Source organism: Drosophila ananassae, chromosome XR (assembly GCF_017639315.1).
Source record: "Drosophila ananassae strain 14024-0371.13 chromosome XR, ASM1763931v2, whole genome shotgun sequence".
NCBI lineage: Eukaryota > Metazoa > Arthropoda > Insecta > Diptera > Drosophilidae > Drosophila > Drosophila ananassae.
The window spans coordinates 15430368-15448601 of NC_057932.1; the positions used below are offsets into that span (position 1 = coordinate 15430368).

The window sequence follows — 18234 nt, forward strand, 5'->3', positions numbered from 1 at the left end:
TTTTATTTTTAATTTAACGATCAGAACTATTTTCTCGCCGTTGCTGTGTTCGTGCCCCAAGACACGGAGTGGGCGATAATTCGCGGCACATTGTTTTCGGTCATTGGTGATTGTTATTACATTTTAATGGCTTACATGTGGTGTGCCCCACTCGCTAGATGGCTTCCGCCCCCTGTTTTCCGGAACGGAACTTCCCTCGGCCTCTACGGTTGGCCGAAATGTTTAAATATTCGGAAGATCACCAGCTACCTGGTTGGGAAAAAGTTTAAAAAAGGGCCATTCCCGGTAGCTTTCAAGAAGGACTTTGCCAAAAGCTATATCTTGGCCAATATCCTTCAGATTCTTGCGCGGAATACCTTAAAAGAATAGTGGCTTGATTCTCCACAATTCTACATCAAAAACCAGTTAACAAATTTTTTTGAGATTTTTTCCAAATTTTTCTGCGGAGACCCCTTGAAAAGTGAAGAAACCCAAGGGGAGCACCATATGGCCCCAAACGATAGCCATATCTTGGCCAATATCCTTTCGATTCTTGCGCGGAATACCTTAAAAGAATCGGGGCTTGATTCTCCACAATTCTGAATCAAAAACCAGTTAACAAATTTTTTTGAGTTTTTTTCCAAATTTTTCTGGGGAGACCCCTTGAAAAGTGAAGAAACCCAAGGGGAGCACCATATGGCCCCAAACGATAGCCATATCTTGGCCAATATCCTTTCGATTCTTGCGCGGAATACCTTAAAAGAATCGGGGCTTGATTCTCCACAATTCTGAATCAAAAACCAGTTAACAAATTTTTTTGAGTTTTTTTCCAAATTTTTCTGGGGAGACCCCTTGAAAAGTGAAGAAACCCAAGGGGAGCATAATGTGGCCCCAAACGATAGCCATATCTTGGCCAATATCCTTTCGATTCTTGAGCGGAATACCTTAAAAGAATCGTGGCTTGATTCTCCACAATTCTACATCAAAAACCAGTCAACTATTTTTTTTGAGTTTTTTTCCAAATTTTTCTGGGGAGACCCCTTGAAAAGTGAAGAAACCCAAGGGGAGCATAATGTGGCCCCAAACGATAGCCATATCTTGGCCAATATCCTTTCGATTCTTGAGCGGAATACCTTAAAAGAATCGTGGCCAAATTCTCCACAATTATAAATTATTGTTAATTTGGTCAATTTTTCTGAGGATTCCCTCGAGAAAGCCATGGAAAGCATAGTTTACCCCAAAAGACTATATTTTGGCCAATAGACTTCCGATAGTTACGCGGCATACCGCAATGGAAAATATCTATCTAAATAAATCGATAAGCCTCAACTCCCTATCGATAGGCCTATCGATAGGAATATCGAGCCTCTTCCACCCCTAGTCAATGGCCGCTAATCATTCGGGCTTTGAACAAACGCAAACAAAAACAACAAGAAAGAAACACCAGACAAAAGAACGTTCTGGGACCGATTTTCCCGCAGTACGAAAACAACGGCGGACGGCTACGTCGGAAAAAGCAATAAATACACAAAAACAATAGTCCCGCCGCCGCCGACGAGCGACGCGTCATTTCCACCATTTTTTTTTGTCCGCCTAGTGCGTTATTTGTGATTTTGCATTGTCAGCGTTTCAATTTTTTTGTGAAGAAAAAGACGGAGGAAATATGAAACTGCTGTTGGTGGCCACCGTGGCCTGCCTTCTGGCCATGGGCTCCTGCGAGGAGAACAAAATCCCCTTGCTGTCCGACGAATTTATTGAGTTGGTCAAAACCAAGACCAGAACATGGCAGGTGAGGCGAACAAGTGGGGTGACCATGGGCGTAGAAGGGATTCTCAGAAAGGGGGATGCTTATTTATTCAACTGCACATCCATAAAGTATACGTATTATACAGTCATAATGATATAGTCATTAATTTTTTTCATTTAATATTGAAGTCGTACTTCCCCGCCATATAAACACCTCTGGATAATTTCAAAAAAAATAAAAATAATTATTATTATCTTTATTTTTAACTAGGCTGGACGTAATTTTGACGAAGGCGTGTCGGAGGAGTACATCCGTGGCCTGATGGGCGTCCATCCGGATGCCTACAAGTTCGCCCTGCCGGACAAACAAGAAGTTCTGGGCTATCTCTCCCAGAAAGTGGACGACATTCCCAAGGAGTTCGATGCCCGAGAGAAGTGGCCCAACTGTCCCACCATCAATGAGATCCGCGACCAGGGATCCTGCGGCTCTTGCTGGGCCTTCGGCGCCGTGGAAGCCATGTCCGATCGGGTAAGCTTTCTAGAATGGCTCATAAAATAAATATTTATGAAGCCTTATCAACGGCTATCTCTCTCTAATTCAATTTATTTTTTACATTTTAGTTTAGAAAAAAAAAAAATGAGAAAAAATACTTTCGACAGAACAGTCTTCCCTCTCCTTATGGAACAAAGAATAGCTTTAAAATAATATTTTAAGCCTTCTGTTATATATTTTCTTTTATTTAGAATATTTTTTATTTGTCACTTTGTTCGTTTATCGTTTATGTCTATACTTTAACCCTTATCTTATCGATTTCGTAGTTAGCCTTTTGTTTGACTCTCGTTTCGAGCTGATTACCCCCTTTGTTTCGTTCGCTAAAATTTCGCAATTTTATTTTTATTTTTTTTTTCCATATTCCAGGTGTGCATCCATTCGAACGGCAATGTTAATTTCCGTTTCTCGGCCGATGATCTGGTGTCCTGCTGTCATACCTGCGGCTTTGGCTGCAACGGTGGCTTCCCCGGCGCCGCCTGGAGCTATTGGACCCGCAAGGGCATCGTCAGCGGCGGACGCTATGGCTCCAAAACGGTTAGTTATTTAAATCTCAGTGTATAAGTGAGTGGATCATGGTGTTTTTATCAGAAGAACGCCCCTATTTTTCATTCCATTCCAACCACTTATGAAATGAATCATATTTTAAACTGATTATTGCTCTGAAATTTCATTTAAAAAGGGTTGCCGTCCGTACGAGATTGCACCCTGCGAGCACCATGTGAACGGCACCCGGGCTCCCTGCAACCACGACAGCAAGACGCCCAAGTGTCAGCACCAATGCGAGGCCGGCTACAATGTGGAGTACTCCAAGGACAAGCACTTCGGTTCCAAGTCCTACTCGGTGCGACGCAATGTCCGGGACATTCAGGAGGAGATCATGACCAATGGACCCGTTGAGGGTGCTTTCACTGTCTACGAGGATCTGATCCTGTACAAGAGCGGTGTCTACCAGCATGAGCACGGCAAGGAACTGGGCGGTCATGCCATCCGTATTTTGGGCTGGGGTGTGTGGGGCAAGGAGGAGGTGCCCTACTGGCTAATTGCCAACTCGTGGAACGATGACTGGGGCGACAAGGGATTCTTCCGCATACTGCGTGGTGAGGATCACTGCGGCATCGAGAGTTCCATCTCCGCCGGCCTGCCCAAGCTGGTCTAGATGGTCACAATGGAATGAAGTTTAGCCTTCTGCTGATGTATCGAGAAACTGTCGAGAATAACCTATTTTTGTATTCCATTCCGAGCTCAAGACCTCACGACGAGTGTAGTTAAATGTAAACAGAAAACCAAAACCTGATTGATAATAAAGTATTTGAATATGACTGTGTAGAGGAATGTGTGTATGAGTTCCAGAGTTCTAGAGTTCAGTTTGTACAGTTGAGCCTCCTCTACTCTACATGATATGATGTTTGTTTTGAAGGCTTTCAATTACATCGAAGCTATATATATAGCCTAGGCTGCACTGTTTTTCCCATGATTATGCCTATTTGCTTTATAAGGAAATCGTTTAAACTACATATATAGTTTATTATATATATATATGATCTATAAGCTAATCTTCTTTGTTTGTTTTTGTTTTGAATTGTCGGCTTAATGGCTTTCGTTTTGAATTGCGAATTGGAATTTGATTATCGCTTTAGTATTTATTTAAATAATCATTATATGGAGAGGTGGGGTTTATTAAATAAATATTGAGGTTATTAGATCAGATTATATACTTTTTAAGGGAAAAAATTTAAATTACTAGAAGTCTATAGAGAAATAAATAGATTTTTTTTAGAATATCTCATACATTCTGTAATATTCGTTCATTATTTTAATTAAAAAACAACTTTTTGAATAAAGTGTTGCATACTTTTAGGCATATTCGAAATAATATTTGCCAGTTTTTGGGATTATACGAATATAAGATAAATAAAATAACATTATCTAGTTGAAAAATATTGTTTTTGAGTTTGTTTTTGAAAAAAAAATCACTTTCTTTTGTTAGAATATATCATTTTAATTAAAAAATATCGCTTTGTATAAAGCCTTGCATACTTTTAGGCAACTTGAAATAATATTAGCCAGTTTTTAGGATTATACGAATATAAGATAAATAAAATAAAGTTATCTAGTTGATAAATGTGGTTTTTTGAGATTGTTTTTGAAAAAAATCAATTTTTCTTTATAATATTTTATACATCCGGAGATATAATTCATGATTTGAGTTTAAAAACAGCTTTTTGAATAGAATATTGCACACTTTTAGGCATAGTTGAAATAATAGCCAGTTTTTTGGATTATGCGAATATAAGATAAAGATAAGATAGTTGAAAAATATTGTTTTTGAGTTTGTTTTTGAAAAAAATCATAAATAAAACTATTAAAAAATATAAAAATTAAATAGATTTGAGATAAAACAGTATAGGATTAGATAATATCATCTAGATTGAATCAAACCTGATTCCAACACCCATTTCCCACTGAAAGAAAAACACAAGTGCCTTCTAATTTGTCTTTGAACATTTACTTGCGGAGACAGATACTTGCCGACAAGATAATGCCATTATACCATACATATTTATGCTTCGTATAATATTCAATGGATTTCTGCTAATTTGATTTACTTACACAAGAACTTTTCTATTAAATACTGCAATAGCACTAAACAAAAATTCACTAACTTAAAAACAATTGATGGAAATATATGATGCAAAAGTTTCGAAAAAAAAACACAATCATGTAATAATTTTTTTTTAGGTAGTACACTTAAAAATATTGGATCAAGACCCGACGGCATGTGGGCTTTTTTTTGTTTTTTTTTTTTTAAATTGTTTCGTAATTTCTGAGGGGTATAATAGGATAGGAGAGGAGAGTAGGAAGTGGCGGGCGTCTTCTTTTCTTTTTAAATTACAAAATAGACGCACTATCTTTTTATCTTTTTTTTTCGGTTTTTAGGTAATTTTTGTTTATATCTTGGTATCTATAAATTACAATTATGATTTATCTGGTTGTTTTGGTTTCAGTTTGGGGGAATAGCGTTTTTTTTTGTTTTTGTTTTTGCCGGGAGATCATCCGGCTAGGGATTCCCAATTTTTCCGATTACTATATCTGGGATTAAAACGCCTTACGCTTCCTTCTTGTGCTTGAACCGGTTCTTAAGCAGCCCGGGTAGTAAGGAGGCACAGGCGCAGAACATAAGGATACCCATTGAGGTCCAGGAGAACGCTTCACTGGAGCTGGTCATCTTCTGGAGCGTCTTGCCCGCCTGGATGGCGATCACCGAGGGCGGTGCAACACCGCAAAAGGTGCCCAGGGCGAATATGTGCAACGGTACTCCGATCACCGGCGACGCCAGATTGATGAACCAATTGGGCAGGATCGGTGTCATGCGCAGGAATAGCATATAGTTAAATAGACTGTCCCGATACTCCTCGACATGCTTCGACCATTCGCTTGTCTTCTTTGGCCAGAAGTGTCGGATGAGGCGGCGTCCCACCAGATTGGACAGTGTGTAGCAGAGCGTGGCGCCCAGCGCCGAACAGAAGCAGATCAGGAACAGGGCTATGGGGAACTTGTACAGGAATCCGAGCAGAATCGACAGGAACAGTGATCCGGGAATGGCGAATGTTTGTAGGCTATATGGGAATGTCGAGGGGGTCAAGGTAACCAGTTCAAGGTGATTTGTAAAGTACAGAGGTCTTCGTATTGCATAGATCTTAAGAGATTCTCCCTTTAAAATCCTATAAATAAAGTCCCTACTGTACTCTTTTAGATTAAGGAGAGATGCTTGTATTAGTTAAAACGCGTGCTAGGGGGCCTCTGCTATTAATAGACCTGATTAATTGCCAATGACACCACCCCCATCCCAGCGAGAATTCCTCTGTTCTGTCATCGGTGGGATGTTGCCAGAAGAGCCATCGGACCACCTCTTGTGCAAATGCCCGATAACGGTTAACACTCTCACCCAGGCTCCCTCTCTCTCTCTCTCTTGCTCTCTGAGACCCACAAGGCTGAGCGAAATGATCGCAGCTGCTTTGAATAATTGCGAAAAAAAATAATAATAAAAAATAAATAAATAAACACACATACTAGAGCAGACACATGGCTATGAAGTTACGTAGTTTTTTTGTTTTTTGTTCGCCTTGGTCGAGGGGGGGGGCTAAAACGCAATTGAAATTGGCAAAAATAAATAATAAAAAAAAAATGTGTCCAGCTCAGCTGATTTCTTACGAAAAAAAACAACAAACAAAACACAAAGAATGCGTCACTCGGCGAGTGACCAAAGTCGATTTGAGAGCAAGCGAGAGATACAGATACAAGTGAGCGCATGTTTAAGGCCAGTGCGCTAGGGTGAACCCAAACACTAGGATTAGTTTTAAAAATCAAGAAACTATTTCATAGATAATCAAAAACATAAACCTCTGATAACAAAAAAAAAATAAGAAAAAAAACTACTGATAAGAAATGGTAAATAAACTTAGATAGATAAAAGATTAAGTGCAGGTGCACCCTAGAGTGTAAGTAGTGCCAAGGAGGCGTATTACTGATAGTGAGCACGCGCTTTCATGTCGGCGAGTGGGAGGAAGTGGGAGTAAGAGAGCAAGTGCAAGCAAGCACGTTCTTGCTACCCCACTTCCTATCGCCATCCTCCTTCCACCCACATAATTAATATGCACACACTACACCCGGCGATCGTGCATATTAATTAATTAAAAAAAAAAAACAAAACAAAAAAACAAATGTTCAACGCCGACCGTGAATAGTTTTCTCTGCCGGTTCTTTTCCTCGTTTTTCTTTTCATTTTTGTTTTTTGTTTTTTTTTTTGGTAATCAGGTCAAGGTTACCGACACTAGAACACCCCACCCCTCCTTCTTATATAATCTATGCAGATCAGCTGATTTTTGGATTTTTTTTTTGTTGGTTTGGAAAAGGATACAATACGTAGGCGACGACCACGCCGAACATCACCTCGAAGTAGTACATGTCCTTGTAACGGTCCAGGACCTTGGCCAGCATCTTGGCATCTTGGATATCACGAGGAATTTTCAAATGCTGCTTCTCCGACCTGGCCAGAAATAAAAATAGAGCGGAATTAGAGGAAGTCGAGGTGTAAACAAATTCAAAGTGGCGTGACTTTAAGATACAAAGATACAAGATAGATAGATAGATAGATAGATAGTGCTGTGAACTCTGCTATTTTCTGGCTAAATCTGGTTATCTCTTTAAATAGTAGTATTATGCTCTGAAAAACACTCAATTTCATGGGAAGTAAGTGTTTTTTTTATGGGGTCATAAATCAATTGGGTGCAATTATAATAAAGTCATTAGGTAACTATTTCAATAAAACCATAATTCCAAATAGATAAGCGGGCCGAGGAGGATCGCACCCTTAAATTTCAACCTCCTTATATATAGTACTATTCAGTTAGAACGTAATTACAATGTGCTACGTGGAATGTAACTATTTTCCAGATCACCGACGACTCGCTAATGAAGCGAAACAGCTCACCAGCTCACCAACTCACCAGCACACCAGCACACACACCTAACAGCAGGTGCACCAATGCGCTGGGGACACATCATCCACATCCACATTTATCCACTTAACCAAAGCCCCTCCTAATCCCAGTTCCCTAAAACTTACTCATTCAGCTCGGGGAATATAGCGTAGACATAGAACATGGTAGCCACACTGGCCACAAATATCGCTGCCACAATCACCAGGGACTTCTTGGTGGCCTTTCTCTCGTCCGCCGACATTGTCTGCTTCTGATGGCTGGTAGCCGTCCCTGGCAGTAGCTCCTGTTGTGGCTGATCCGGCTGATCCTGAAGGATTTGCTCCCAGTCCAGTCGCCCATTGCGCAGGGTGAGCGTCGCCGTTACTGGTTCCGCTGTACTTGTAGTGGTGGTGGTGGTGGTGGTAGTTGTGGTGCTGGAAGCCGTCTGAACCTTATCAGCAACGTCTGGAAATAGTCATGGAGGTGAGTGAGTGAGTGGGAGGACGAGGAGGAGAAGGAGGAGGAGGAGGTGGAGCAAGTGAATCCATGTTACGGTAGTAATCGGCTGGCTTCCTCATCAGCTGATAACACCACCCAACCCCGCATCTACTTACCCATTGTTTCGGCAATCGGTGGAACAGCTAACTCACGCTCTACAGCAATATTCTTCGATTCATTTAGCGTCTAAGCAATTTATCAATTTGTGTTGTGTATTTGGGTGTTTTTTTTTTCTGTGTATTTGCGCGCCAGATATAATTTTTGTTGTTGTTTTCCTCTCTAACCGTTTTTTTTTTTTTCTGTTTTTTTTTGTTTGTGTGTGTGAGCTCAGGGCGTGCGTGCGTGTGTATGTGTATGTGTGTGGTGTGTGTGTGTATTCACAGCAAATTTAATCAATAGTATAACAAAAAAAAAACATAGTACAAAATATAAATCAGTCAGACGAGCAAAACTAATGCAATGCCACCATTGAGACGAGTATATCCTGGCCTGTTGTGCTACTGTTTTATTTTATATTTTGCACTAACGATTCGAGTGTAATATTTGGCACGCGCGCTCGCTGAAAACCGAAATCTAAAAATTCGCTCTCATTTAACAACAGCTCATGTTTTTGTGCAGTGTGACCGTAGTTTACAAATCAAATCACACCAAAAACCGATTTCCAAACGCATTATGGTCATACTATATATTTTTAAATTAAAATTACTAGTTTTTTTCAAAGCTTTTTTAAGCTTATGAAATAAGATTTCTACAGAAAATATAAAATATTTTAGATTTAAAAAAATACCAAAATCTTAGAGTTCTCAACTAGCTCAGGCCCCTATATCACAAGTACACATAGTAGTTTTAAACATTTTTTAAAATTAACAAATGCATTATTGTAACATTTATTTCTTATTTAAGTCTAATAAAAAAACCATCTATAGAAGTCTTTAGTCATATCTGTATCTTAAGGATCTGCTGCTGTTTTATTCTTCAACTGACGGTACAATAGAACCATCTTGTTGCGCTCGGTCTCAAGCATGGAACGTGTAGCCGCCGGGAGGTCCTTGCGTTTGCCCTTCATCTGCGCCTTGGTGGGGGTTTTGAAGGGCGTGGTTTTCGCCTTGCCCGGGAAACCGCTTCGCTTACTGCCCTCTCCATCCGCATCCTTGGAATCCTGACTCTTCGCCGTGTCCAGCAATGACTTTAGCAAGAGGTTCGACTTGCGACCTGGTCGAGGAACTGTCTCATTTTGTGGAGCTTTGCGGGGCAGCGTCTTAAGGGATGGCGGAGCATGAACGATCTCGCCGAAGGCGAATGTATCCCGTTTGTACTCCGTGGGCGGTGCATTCTGCTCGTCCTCGGAGTCGACCTCCTCCTTGGCCTCCTTGAAGGCCCGTTTGATCAGCTCCCTGCTGGTTTTCGCATCCATGGTGGCCTTGGGCGCCTGCTTGCCCTTGCGGCCGCCCTTCCCAGCTCGCCGCTCCTTCTGCTTCTGCTTGAGCAGCTCGTCGATCTCATTTTTGGGTCTCTTCTGTATCGTTATCTCTCCAGTTTTGGGATCACGCAGCACATTGACACCGTACTTGGCCTCGTATTGGGCCTCCCGCACCGAGGCATTGGTAATGCGGTTCACACGTCGCAGGTAATCCTCATCCGTCTCGTTGGCGAACTGTTTGATATTCCGGGTCGCCTTGGTGGCCACTGTGCTGCTACTCTTTTTCGATCCAGTCTGCAGGGGCTTGGGCTTGTCCTCCTTCCCGATGGCGCCCAGCTTAACCTTCTTGCCCGTCTTGGTGGCATCGGCCAGCTGCTTGAACTGTCGGAATTTGAAGGAGACCTGCTGTTCGTCCGTCTTCTCGGGTGGATTGTTCGTCACCTTGGAGAGCCTGCGAATTAGAAAGAAGTGTTTTGATTATATAGATCGTTTTTTGAGTGGATTGCGCATGTTGGTTACTTCTTCTCCCGCTGTTCCTGCTGCTTGAGGGGATCCCGAATACCATGATGCTTGCGCACTGGAATTTTTCGTTTCCTGGCCATTACTTTTATTTATCTATCAGCCTCCCAATGCGAACTCGTGGTTTTATTTACATCCAAAGAATAGTGTGACCATGTGTTCAAAACAAAAAAAAAAATACTGTCTGCAGAAGTTAATTTATAAAAAATTTGTTAATTATTTACAAATTTAAGTAATTTTAAATAATTTTAAATTGTATAAATATGGATTCTAAAAATATCACATCTTTCCTTAAGTTTTATAAGATACTTACTTTTTTTAAATTTTTAATGAACGTTATATGGAAAATCACAAATTTAAACCGCCAAATTTGAAATTAAAATTGTAACAAATGTTTTATTTTCTTTTCTTTATCAAGAATCTTTATGCGACATTGAGAAAAACAATAATTGAGATTGAGATTGACAAATTCTTATTCTTAAACAGAATAACCAATTAATGTTTTAACAAATTCCATTTTTTAACAGAACGATTTTCTCCAAGATTATGTTTTAAAATGAGATATTTAAAAATAGTAACTGTGATTAAATACATTTTTTGAAAGGTAAACGAATTTAAAATAAGGCAATGGTGATAAAACAAAAATAAAATATTGATATTCATTTTAAAATATTAATTTTTTGAAAGCTCCTAATGGTATTTGTGGCCTTGGAGACCTTAAGGATATGGAAGTTAAACAAATTTTAAAATTAATATTAAAGGAACTGGTTTAGCTTAGTTATTCAATTACAAATCGTAGTTGATGCTAACGTACTGGCCATTATCGGTGTCGTCGTTAAAGAAAAAGTCATCGTTGAACGCAAAATCGGATGACGAGAAGTTCAGGAAGGAGCTCTGGCTGGAATCTGAGATACTTAGTTCATGGGGAACAGCTTGGGCCATCGGGAACATGAAATCGTCCATATCAAAGGGAGAATCCGTAGAGTGGGTCCTGCCCGTGGAGGTACTGGGTATATCATCGCCTTCTAGTTCAAAAGGAGATTTCCCTGCTGTCGGGATGGTACTCTCAGTGTCATTATTAGGTGGGGCCGTTTCAATAATCTCCACATTGGTCACTATTGGCTGAATGGGAGCCATGTCCAAGGTAAATTCTTCATCCTTTTTCTTTTCTTCAGTTTCTAGTGTCTCCATTTTATCTCCGATTTCTTCAGTTGATTCTGGGATCACAACTTCCTCCACATTGTCACACACCTCCATAGGTATGGGCTCCTCCGGGGTTTCCTGTATCTCCTCACTGGATTCCGGTAATGACTCTGGTTTTCCTGGCTCGTCTTCATCTCCAGACTCCTCACTTTCCTCGGACGACGACTCTTGCTCGGGCGATTTCTGCTCCAGATGCTCCGTGTCTAATGAGTTTTCATTTTTGTCCTCTTCCGAGTCAGATGTGGAACTTTCGGATTCCAAACTGTAACTCTTAGATTCTGGTTTCTCATCTTCACTATCTTCCTCGGAGTCTTCATCCTCCTCCTCCTCATCAGACTTCTTCTCCTCAACCTCTTTGGAACTATCGGGCTGGCACACATCTTCCTCTCCTGCCTTATCCTTCTCAGATTTCTTGGCAACTACAATCGAATCATCTTCATCTGAATCATCTGACTCTGAAGATTCCTCCTCCGAATTGTCATCTTCCTCTGAAGATGTGAGCTGATCTTCCTCTGCCGTCTGATGCTCTTCAGATTTCTTAGGAACTAGAATCGAATCATTGTCTTCGTCCGACGATTCCTGATCAGAACCCTCTGAAGAACTCTCCTCGTCCGAGTCTCCCCTCTTGGCAATCTTTGCAAACGTTAGATTTTCAGGTTGTACGTAGGAAGCGAATCGCACACGTTTGGCGGGCATTCCCGAGCTGCTAACATCGTCGTCCTCCCGTTGACGAATCAATATGGATCGCGTCTTAATGTCAGTGCTGTCGTTTTCCTTTTCTGCCTGTTGATCGGATGGATCCCCTGGATCGCTGGTAGTAGCACGTCCATTCAGTACAGGAAGAGATAATTTAAATCTCTTTTGTGGCACCTCCTGGGATGTGCAGGCATCTTCAGCACTGCGCCGAGCTAGATGTGATTGATACAGAGACTTCTCTGCTGCTTCCACTCGCAATTGACAGAATTTCTTGACAGCTTCCTGTTGCTCTTCCTCAGAACTGAATAGGAAACGGCGCAATGAGTGCCTCTTCGACTTATATTTCTGAAAATATCCTTCGCGCCACGGCTCGTCCTCTCGGTTCGGTATTATACGAACTTGCTCCAGGGGAATAGCGAATTGTACTCGCTTGCTGGCGATATTGAAAGATGAGCTTGACTGGACGATCCCCCCCACCGGTTCATTACTATCTTTCTTGTCGCTTCTGGACCTTTTAAGGATGGATCGTTTCAAGATGGTGGGCTCTGCTACTAATCGAGACATGTTTTCGTTGGGGGAACTCATCGAATCTGATTCAAATGCCGGCGGCAACGACGATGATGTTGACTCGAATGTCATGGGCTCCTGAGAAATTGAAAAGACAAAAGTTATGAGTTCTCAAGGCTTGCCAGTCGAAAGTGAGTGACAACAGTAACATTTTATGTCAGTCTTAACATCTAACACATTTCAAGAAAAAAACAGAATTAAGGTAAGGAAGGTTAATTCTATCCATTACATTTAGAAATTGTTAAAATAACTTTTTATTGAGTTATTATTTTATTAAAAACTTAATTAAACAACACATATTTAAGGATTATTAAGAGTTAATCGTGCACATTGTAACCCAGATTACGGAGATGTACCTGTATGTCGAGAATTTGCTTCCTGGCCATCAGGACGCTGACCAGGTTCTGGTTGAATCGAATTTTGTGCCAATTCATTTTCTCGTTCTTCAGATATAGGAACTCTCCGAATTTCTTCTCGGCAGCCGCCAGCTCCTCCTTAGCCTCCTCAGTGGCGATTTGTAGGTGACGAAATTGTTGCACTAATTTTCCAAACCAAAACCGTAACAAGATTAAACATGTCGAGTATTGTCTTAAAATAGTTTAAAATCTTACCAATATCTCGATTTTCCATATTGGCCAGCACCTCCTCACGCTTCTTAACCATCTCCACTTGCTCGTTGTGATGCTTCTCGGCCTCCATTTTGTATAACTGTATCTTGTGGCCCAGGAGCTCCGGCAGGTTGATGCTGTTCAAACGATTCTCCACCTGTAGGGCCTTCGCGTACGCTTCGTTCAACAGCTTGGCTGCCTGCTCAACTTCGGCCCGTTCCTCCTCCACGTTCCGGTGTGCCGTATCAACTAAAACCAAATCGAAACAAAGATGCTCCAGCTCTTTATTAATGGCTGCCACAAAAACAAAAAACGAAACGAAAAAGGTTATGCCTTTTGAGTTGGTAAGTTCTGCGAGACTTACAAGCCTCCTTGGCTGTCAGAAGACGATTTTTGGCAAGAAGCTCCTCCAACTCTGGTATGTTGTCACTGCATTGCATAATTTCAGCCAGAAAACCTTTGCTCACAGAATATTCTTCCATTTCTATTTGGATTTTGGCGTCGGATAGCAATAACTTTCAATGGCGCGTCCGTTATCCAGTGTTGGAAAGTCTTGTTTATGATTGTGTTGGAAAGGGATGAAATATGCGACAGAGTTTCAACTTTAGATGTTTGAAACTATAATCTATAATGAAATATAAATAAATTATTACAAATTATGGATACATAATAAACAAATTTTAATTAGAATGAATCTTAAATTATATTTTATAATATATCCATCCATAACCCATCTCTAAACAGTGCTGCAAAGCGCTCGCTCACAAATCAGCTGCTGTGGTGCTTGTAAAAAAAATACGAAACGCAGGCGACGATATTTCTCACATAAGAGCAGATTTTCAGCTTGCTTTCGTTTCGGACAAACAATACAATGCTGACGAATTGTGCCGCCAAGACGCTTTCCGCCGTTGTGAGTAGCAAACTAGGGAAATATCCTATACAATCAAGCTGGGACACGGCCGTATCGCCATTCCTTTTGATTATATAATTTACCAAAAGAAAAACAATAACATTAAGGATTTTTTGGCATTTTCCAGCGCTGCGGAATACGCGCCATTGCCACAAGCAGCGCTCGCGCCAGCGACAACCTGTTCGTGCATCGTGACACCCCGGAGGACAACCCGAACATTCCGTTCGAGTTCACGCCGGAGAACAAGAAGCGCGTGGAGGCCATACTCAGCATCTATCCGGAGGGTCATAAGCGCGGCGCTATGATCCCACTCCTGGACTTGGCCCAGCGCCAATACGGCTGGCTACCCATTTCCGCCATGCACAAGGTGGCCGAGATCCTGGAGCTGCCGAATATGCGCGTCTACGAGGTGGCCACCTTCTACACGATGTTCATGCGTAAGCCCACGGGCAAATACCACATTCAGGTGTGCACCACCACGCCCTGCTGGCTGCGCGGCTCCGACGAGATCCTCGAGACCTGCAAGAAACAGCTCAGCATTGGAGTTGGTGAGACCACCAAGGATAAGAAGTTCACCATCTCGGAGGTGGAGTGCCTGGGCGCCTGTGTAAACGCCCCCATGGTGTCCGTCAACGACGATTACTATGTAAGATTTATGGTTTTGGGGATTCTCTGATAGATGGCCAAAATAAGGCAAGAAAACAACTTGATTTAAAACCGATTCTTTATCTTGATTTTTCACAAAAAACAGACATCCATTATAAGCTTAAAGTAGAGATATTTATATTTGTTAAAAGATTACTTGTGATTTTGTCATAAAACCAGAGGATCCCCCATTCGATAAGAAACTGTACTTGTTACTAATGTTATTGCTTTGATTTGCAGGAGGATCTGACGGCCAAGGACATGCAGAACATCCTGGCCGATCTGAAAGCGGACAAGCCATCGCCACCGGGACCGCGCAACGGTCGCTTCGCTAGCGAGCCGAAGGGTGAGCCCACTTCGCTGATCGAGGAGCCGAAAGGTCCTGGCTTTGGTCTGCAGCCCGGCCTCTAGAGAGTGGCAAGCAGTCACCACAGATGCCACCATACCTATCACTGATTGTCGAACGAAAGTTAAATAAAAGTTAAGCAACTCGTAGAGGTCCTTGTTAAAACATTAATTTTTCTTTTCAAAAAAATAAGAGTAGTTGTTTTTGGTGATGTCCTTTATTTGGACATTTATTTGGAATCGAAGGTCCATTTTATTTATTCATATTCATATTACTAATTTTGATGTTCTATTCGGTAGCGTACACATATATTCAAAACTTTTTCGAGTGGGGGAGGGGGAATCAGTGGCCAAATAGTCGAAAAAAAAAAAAATAATTAGAAAAAGTCAAGAATATCCAATTTCATAGTGAATACCTGGATGAAGTATACGAAGGATTCTTTCTTTTAGCTTAAGAATAAAAGTTTATTTTGTTTATGGTTTTTTTTTTTTTTTTTTTTTCGTTTTTTGGGGGGTCGCTTTAAGGGGGTCCTACAGTTAGAGGTGTCTTATGTACTAGAACGCTGGCTGAGAGCAGCACAACCAGATATAATACCGAATATATATGGTGCTGCAATCACTTAGGTGCTACGCAAAACTGAAGTCAGTTTTTCCTTTTATTTTATTCTTTTTTTTTTTTTTGTAATTTATGGTGTAGGTGTAGGTGTGGTGTGTGGGTATGTTATTCGAGGGGCCAATAGCTACAACTCGGGTGCTCCTGACGTACTTTGTTTTTTCTTTTTTACGTTTTTGCCTCCCCACGAGCAACGCCTGCGTGCCATCCAATTACAAAATAAATCAAAAAAATACACAAAAATAAACAAGAGAAAAATAATAAACGGATCGTGGAAGTCCCTAGAGGTCCCTAACGTATTAGATGAGCGGCCCACTAAGACGTCATTTTTGATGAGGAGGTCGGGCTGCAACCGGGGAGATGGCCGCCACATCGGGCACCATTACTCATTCCTCGCCATAGAAGACTCTAAAAAATAAATAAAATCAAACAAGAGAGAGACGGATAAATAGGCAGCACAAAACAGAAAGAAAAATAGAGATAGAGAGAGAGAGAGAGAGAGAGAGAGTGAGAGAGTGAGAGTTTGGAGGAGCTCCAGTGCCCATAACGTAGCCCTATACACTCGCTCCTTAAACCCTTTGCACACACCGATTCTTGGCGACGGCCCGCTTCGAGGAGCGCTCAATGCGATTATGCATGCTGGTTCTCGGATAGCATTCATTCACCAGCCGCTTTGTCTTCTTCGGCGACTCGCGCAGCTCCATGGGATCAACGTTCGGATCAGTGTCCATTTGGCGCTTAAACTTTTCAATCAGTCCCTGGCACGACAAATTCGATTCCGGCTCCCAGGTATCGTCTTTGGCGCCAAATCCCTTCCATCTGATACGGTACAGTCCACCATCCTCCTCATCCTCCACATAGTCAATGATACGCTCGACGACCCACTCCTTTTCGTTTGGATCATCGGATGTGGCTGATTTTTTGCCACCACCGCCAGTGTTGCCAGTCGAAGCACGTCCCCCAGTTGCAGCCTTCTTGGGTGTCGCCTTGGAGCCCTTGGTTACTTTGACTTTGGTATTCTCTTGCTTCGTCTCCTGCGGAATAAATTTCATAATGGATATTGGATGGATGAGGGAGAGATATTCTATACCTTGGCTCTGAATTGGGTAATCAGATTATTGCAGTTGAGATCAGCCTCCGGCTCCCAGGTGTCCTCGCTCTCGTCATAACCCTTCCAGCGCACCAGGAAGTGCGAAACGCCACGCACAGTCTTGTGCCCAATAATGGCTTCCACCTAAAAGAAAGAAACACGTTTCTTATTATGTTTCAAACTTGATCCCTTGATCCCATTGGAACAAAATAGATCATCCATTTAAGTATAGTTGTGTGTATTGATTTCAATTCGATATTTGGACCTTAATCTAGGTCGGGGTTAAGGTACATATCTCTTATAGAAACTCCATACAATCCCTCACTCACCTCGTACTCCTCACCACCGCTTTCGGCATCGGAGTCATCGACGGCCGAGTCATCCTCCTCCACATCGTCTGACGGCTTGGACGATTTCTTTCCATTCTTGTTCGGGCTGGTCCGCGTTGGCTTTTCCTGGGGCTTTGTCTTGGCCTGCTTGCGTTTCTTGGCCGGAGTGGCGGAGCGAGAATCGTCTTCCTTGGATTCCTTGGCAGCGGCGGACTGCCTGCCGTTCAGTGGAAGATCGTCACTGTCCTCGGAACTGGAACGATCGCTCGACTTGGCTTTGCGTTTTTGCGCTTGTTTCTTCCGAGCGGACGATGGTGCGGTGGAGATCGAGCTCGATGATCCAGTGTCCGCATTAGAGCTGCGTCGGGTGGCCCGCTCCACTGGCGCGTTTTTTTCTGTATGCTTTTTAGTCTCCTCAACGCTATCGGCTCCGTTTTTGATTTTCTTGCGACTCTGCTCCTCCACAACTTTCTTTTTGCCCAGCTTCGCCATGTTTGTGTTTGGATGTTTTGATTGCTTGACTATTTTCGGGTTGTTTTTTTGGGTCCGCCTCCTTGTTTCCTTCAGGTTGTTTACGACAAATCCAGTTTTCTTCTTTTGCCGCGTATTGGCCACTACAACAACTACAAAAAATTTGGTTTTTATGGCAAAGTGCTGTATCGACTGTACACAGCAGTGTTACCGTTCGATTAATAGCGAAAAATATCGAATTTCTGGGAAAAATACTAAAAAGAAAGCCAAAGCCATAACAATTTTTATAAAAGTGTTTTAATCTATGCAGATGAATTAAAATATATATATAATATTGTTCTAGGCCCGAATATATTAAAAAATGTTCAATGTCTTTCACCAAAGTTCATTTATTGGCATCAAAAACACAAGCAAAATAAATAAAACAGTGGTTTTTATTCCATGAAATTAAAGATAAAAAAATATGTATATATAAAGAAATAAAAAGTCTAATATTAAAATTAATTATTAAGAAAAGAAATACATCAAATTCATAGTTTAAATGAACTTAAATTACTTACTT

At 41.6% G+C, this 18234-nt stretch overlaps 6 protein-coding genes across 7 annotated transcripts; 2 read left to right on the forward strand and 4 right to left on the reverse strand.

Annotated features, from left to right (window-relative positions):
- The first annotated feature begins 1341 nt into the window (after positions 1-1341).
- LOC6505053 (cathepsin B) lies at positions 1342-3604 on the forward strand. Its single transcript, XM_001965517.4, has 4 exons — positions 1342-1768; positions 1997-2254; positions 2645-2812; positions 2958-3604. The coding sequence occupies exons 1-4, from the start codon at positions 1643-1645 to the stop codon at positions 3432-3434; spliced, it is 1029 nt and encodes a 342-aa protein (XP_001965553.1). The 5' UTR covers positions 1342-1642; the 3' UTR covers positions 3435-3604.
- A 1158-nt stretch (positions 3605-4762) lies between these two features.
- LOC6505210 (transmembrane protein 41 homolog) lies at positions 4763-8910 on the reverse strand. The gene is made up of 4 exons (XM_001965516.4): positions 8373-8910; positions 7905-8223; positions 7197-7325; positions 4763-5895 (listed from the first exon to the last, which is right to left on the reverse strand). Exons 1-4 carry the CDS (start codon positions 8374-8376, stop codon positions 5385-5387), a joined length of 963 nt encoding a protein of 320 aa, XP_001965552.1. The 5' UTR covers positions 8377-8910; the 3' UTR covers positions 4763-5384.
- A 287-nt stretch (positions 8911-9197) lies between these two features.
- On the reverse strand, positions 9198-10365 carry LOC6505209. The gene is made up of 2 exons (XM_001965515.4): positions 10196-10365; positions 9198-10127 (listed from the first exon to the last, which is right to left on the reverse strand). Exons 1-2 carry the CDS (start codon positions 10276-10278, stop codon positions 9206-9208), a joined length of 1005 nt encoding a protein of 334 aa, XP_001965551.1. The 5' UTR covers positions 10279-10365; the 3' UTR covers positions 9198-9205.
- Positions 10366-10944: 579 nt separating this feature from the next.
- Positions 10945-13842, reverse strand: LOC6505208 (protein starmaker). 2 transcript variants are annotated; one of them, XM_032451970.2, is made up of 4 exons: positions 13634-13842; positions 13273-13518; positions 13018-13199; positions 10945-12739 (listed from the first exon to the last, which is right to left on the reverse strand). In XM_032451970.2, exons 1-4 carry the CDS (start codon positions 13749-13751, stop codon positions 10982-10984), a joined length of 2304 nt encoding a protein of 767 aa, XP_032307861.1. In that variant the 5' UTR covers positions 13752-13842; the 3' UTR covers positions 10945-10981. The 2 variants fall into 2 exon arrangements, with proteins under 2 accessions (XP_032307861.1, XP_001965550.1); XM_001965514.4 differs by having other exon boundaries at positions 13273-13563.
- A 167-nt stretch (positions 13843-14009) lies between these two features.
- LOC6505054 (NADH dehydrogenase [ubiquinone] flavoprotein 2, mitochondrial) lies at positions 14010-15319 on the forward strand. The gene is made up of 3 exons (XM_001965513.4): positions 14010-14179; positions 14307-14825; positions 15065-15319. Exons 1-3 carry the CDS (start codon positions 14141-14143, stop codon positions 15233-15235), a joined length of 729 nt encoding a protein of 242 aa, XP_001965549.1. The 5' UTR covers positions 14010-14140; the 3' UTR covers positions 15236-15319.
- Positions 15320-15371: 52 nt separating this feature from the next.
- Positions 15372-17910, reverse strand: LOC6505207 (M-phase phosphoprotein 8). The gene is made up of 4 exons (XM_001965512.4): positions 17202-17910; positions 16873-17016; positions 16371-16816; positions 15372-16190 (listed from the first exon to the last, which is right to left on the reverse strand). Exons 1-4 carry the CDS (start codon positions 17691-17693, stop codon positions 16169-16171), a joined length of 1104 nt encoding a protein of 367 aa, XP_001965548.1. The 5' UTR covers positions 17694-17910; the 3' UTR covers positions 15372-16168.
- Between the last annotated feature and the right edge of the window lie 324 nt (positions 17911-18234).

What these genes read in the sequence shown, in the direction of transcription:
- LOC6505053 (XM_001965517.4), top strand. Translation starts at nt 1,643, where the DNA reads ATGAAACTGCTGTTGGTGGCCACCGTGGCCTGCCTTCTGGCCATGGGC. An exon ending in TGGAAGCCATGTCCGATCGG is followed by an intron (nt 2,255 to 2,644) that starts GTAAGCTTTCTA and finishes TCCATATTCCAG; the next exon opens with GTGTGCATCCATTCGAACGG. An exon ending in GACGCTATGGCTCCAAAACG is followed by an intron (nt 2,813 to 2,957) that starts GTTAGTTATTTA and finishes TCATTTAAAAAG; the next exon opens with GGTTGCCGTCCGTACGAGAT.
- LOC6505210 (XM_001965516.4), bottom strand. An exon ending in ATATTCCCCGAGCTGAATGA is followed by an intron (nt 7,326 to 7,904) that starts GTAAGTTTTAGG and finishes ATTTCTGGCCAG; the next exon opens with GTCGGAGAAGCAGCATTTGA. An exon ending in GTGGTCGTCGCCTACGTATT is followed by an intron (nt 5,896 to 7,196) that starts GTATCCTTTTCC and finishes ATTCCCATATAG; the next exon opens with CCTACAAACATTCGCCATTC.
- LOC6505209 (XM_001965515.4), bottom strand. Translation starts at nt 10,278, where the DNA reads ATGGCCAGGAAACGAAAAATTCCAGTGCGCAAGCATCATGGTATTCGG. An exon ending in CAGGAACAGCGGGAGAAGAA is followed by an intron (nt 10,128 to 10,195) that starts GTAACCAACATG and finishes TCTAATTCGCAG; the next exon opens with GCTCTCCAAGGTGACGAACA.
- LOC6505208 (XM_001965514.4), bottom strand. Translation starts at nt 13,751, where the DNA reads ATGGAAGAATATTCTGTGAGCAAAGGTTTTCTGGCTGAAATTATGCAA. An exon ending in TATGGAAAATCGAGATATTG is followed by an intron (nt 13,200 to 13,272) that starts GTAAGATTTTAA and finishes TTGGAAAATTAG; the next exon opens with TGCAACAATTTCGTCACCTA. An exon ending in AGCAAATTCTCGACATACAG is followed by an intron (nt 12,740 to 13,017) that starts GTACATCTCCGT and finishes TCAATTTCTCAG; the next exon opens with GAGCCCATGACATTCGAGTC.
- LOC6505054 (XM_001965513.4), top strand. Translation starts at nt 14,141, where the DNA reads ATGCTGACGAATTGTGCCGCCAAGACGCTTTCCGCCGTT. An exon ending in CCAAGACGCTTTCCGCCGTT is followed by an intron (nt 14,180 to 14,306) that starts GTGAGTAGCAAA and finishes GGCATTTTCCAG; the next exon opens with CGCTGCGGAATACGCGCCAT. An exon ending in CCGTCAACGACGATTACTAT is followed by an intron (nt 14,826 to 15,064) that starts GTAAGATTTATG and finishes TTTGATTTGCAG; the next exon opens with GAGGATCTGACGGCCAAGGA.
- LOC6505207 (XM_001965512.4), bottom strand. Translation starts at nt 17,693, where the DNA reads ATGGCGAAGCTGGGCAAAAAGAAAGTTGTGGAGGAGCAGAGTCGCAAG. An exon ending in GCGGTGGTGAGGAGTACGAG is followed by an intron (nt 17,017 to 17,201) that starts GTGAGTGAGGGA and finishes TCTTTCTTTTAG; the next exon opens with GTGGAAGCCATTATTGGGCA. An exon ending in TTACCCAATTCAGAGCCAAG is followed by an intron (nt 16,817 to 16,872) that starts GTATAGAATATC and finishes TTTATTCCGCAG; the next exon opens with GAGACGAAGCAAGAGAATAC.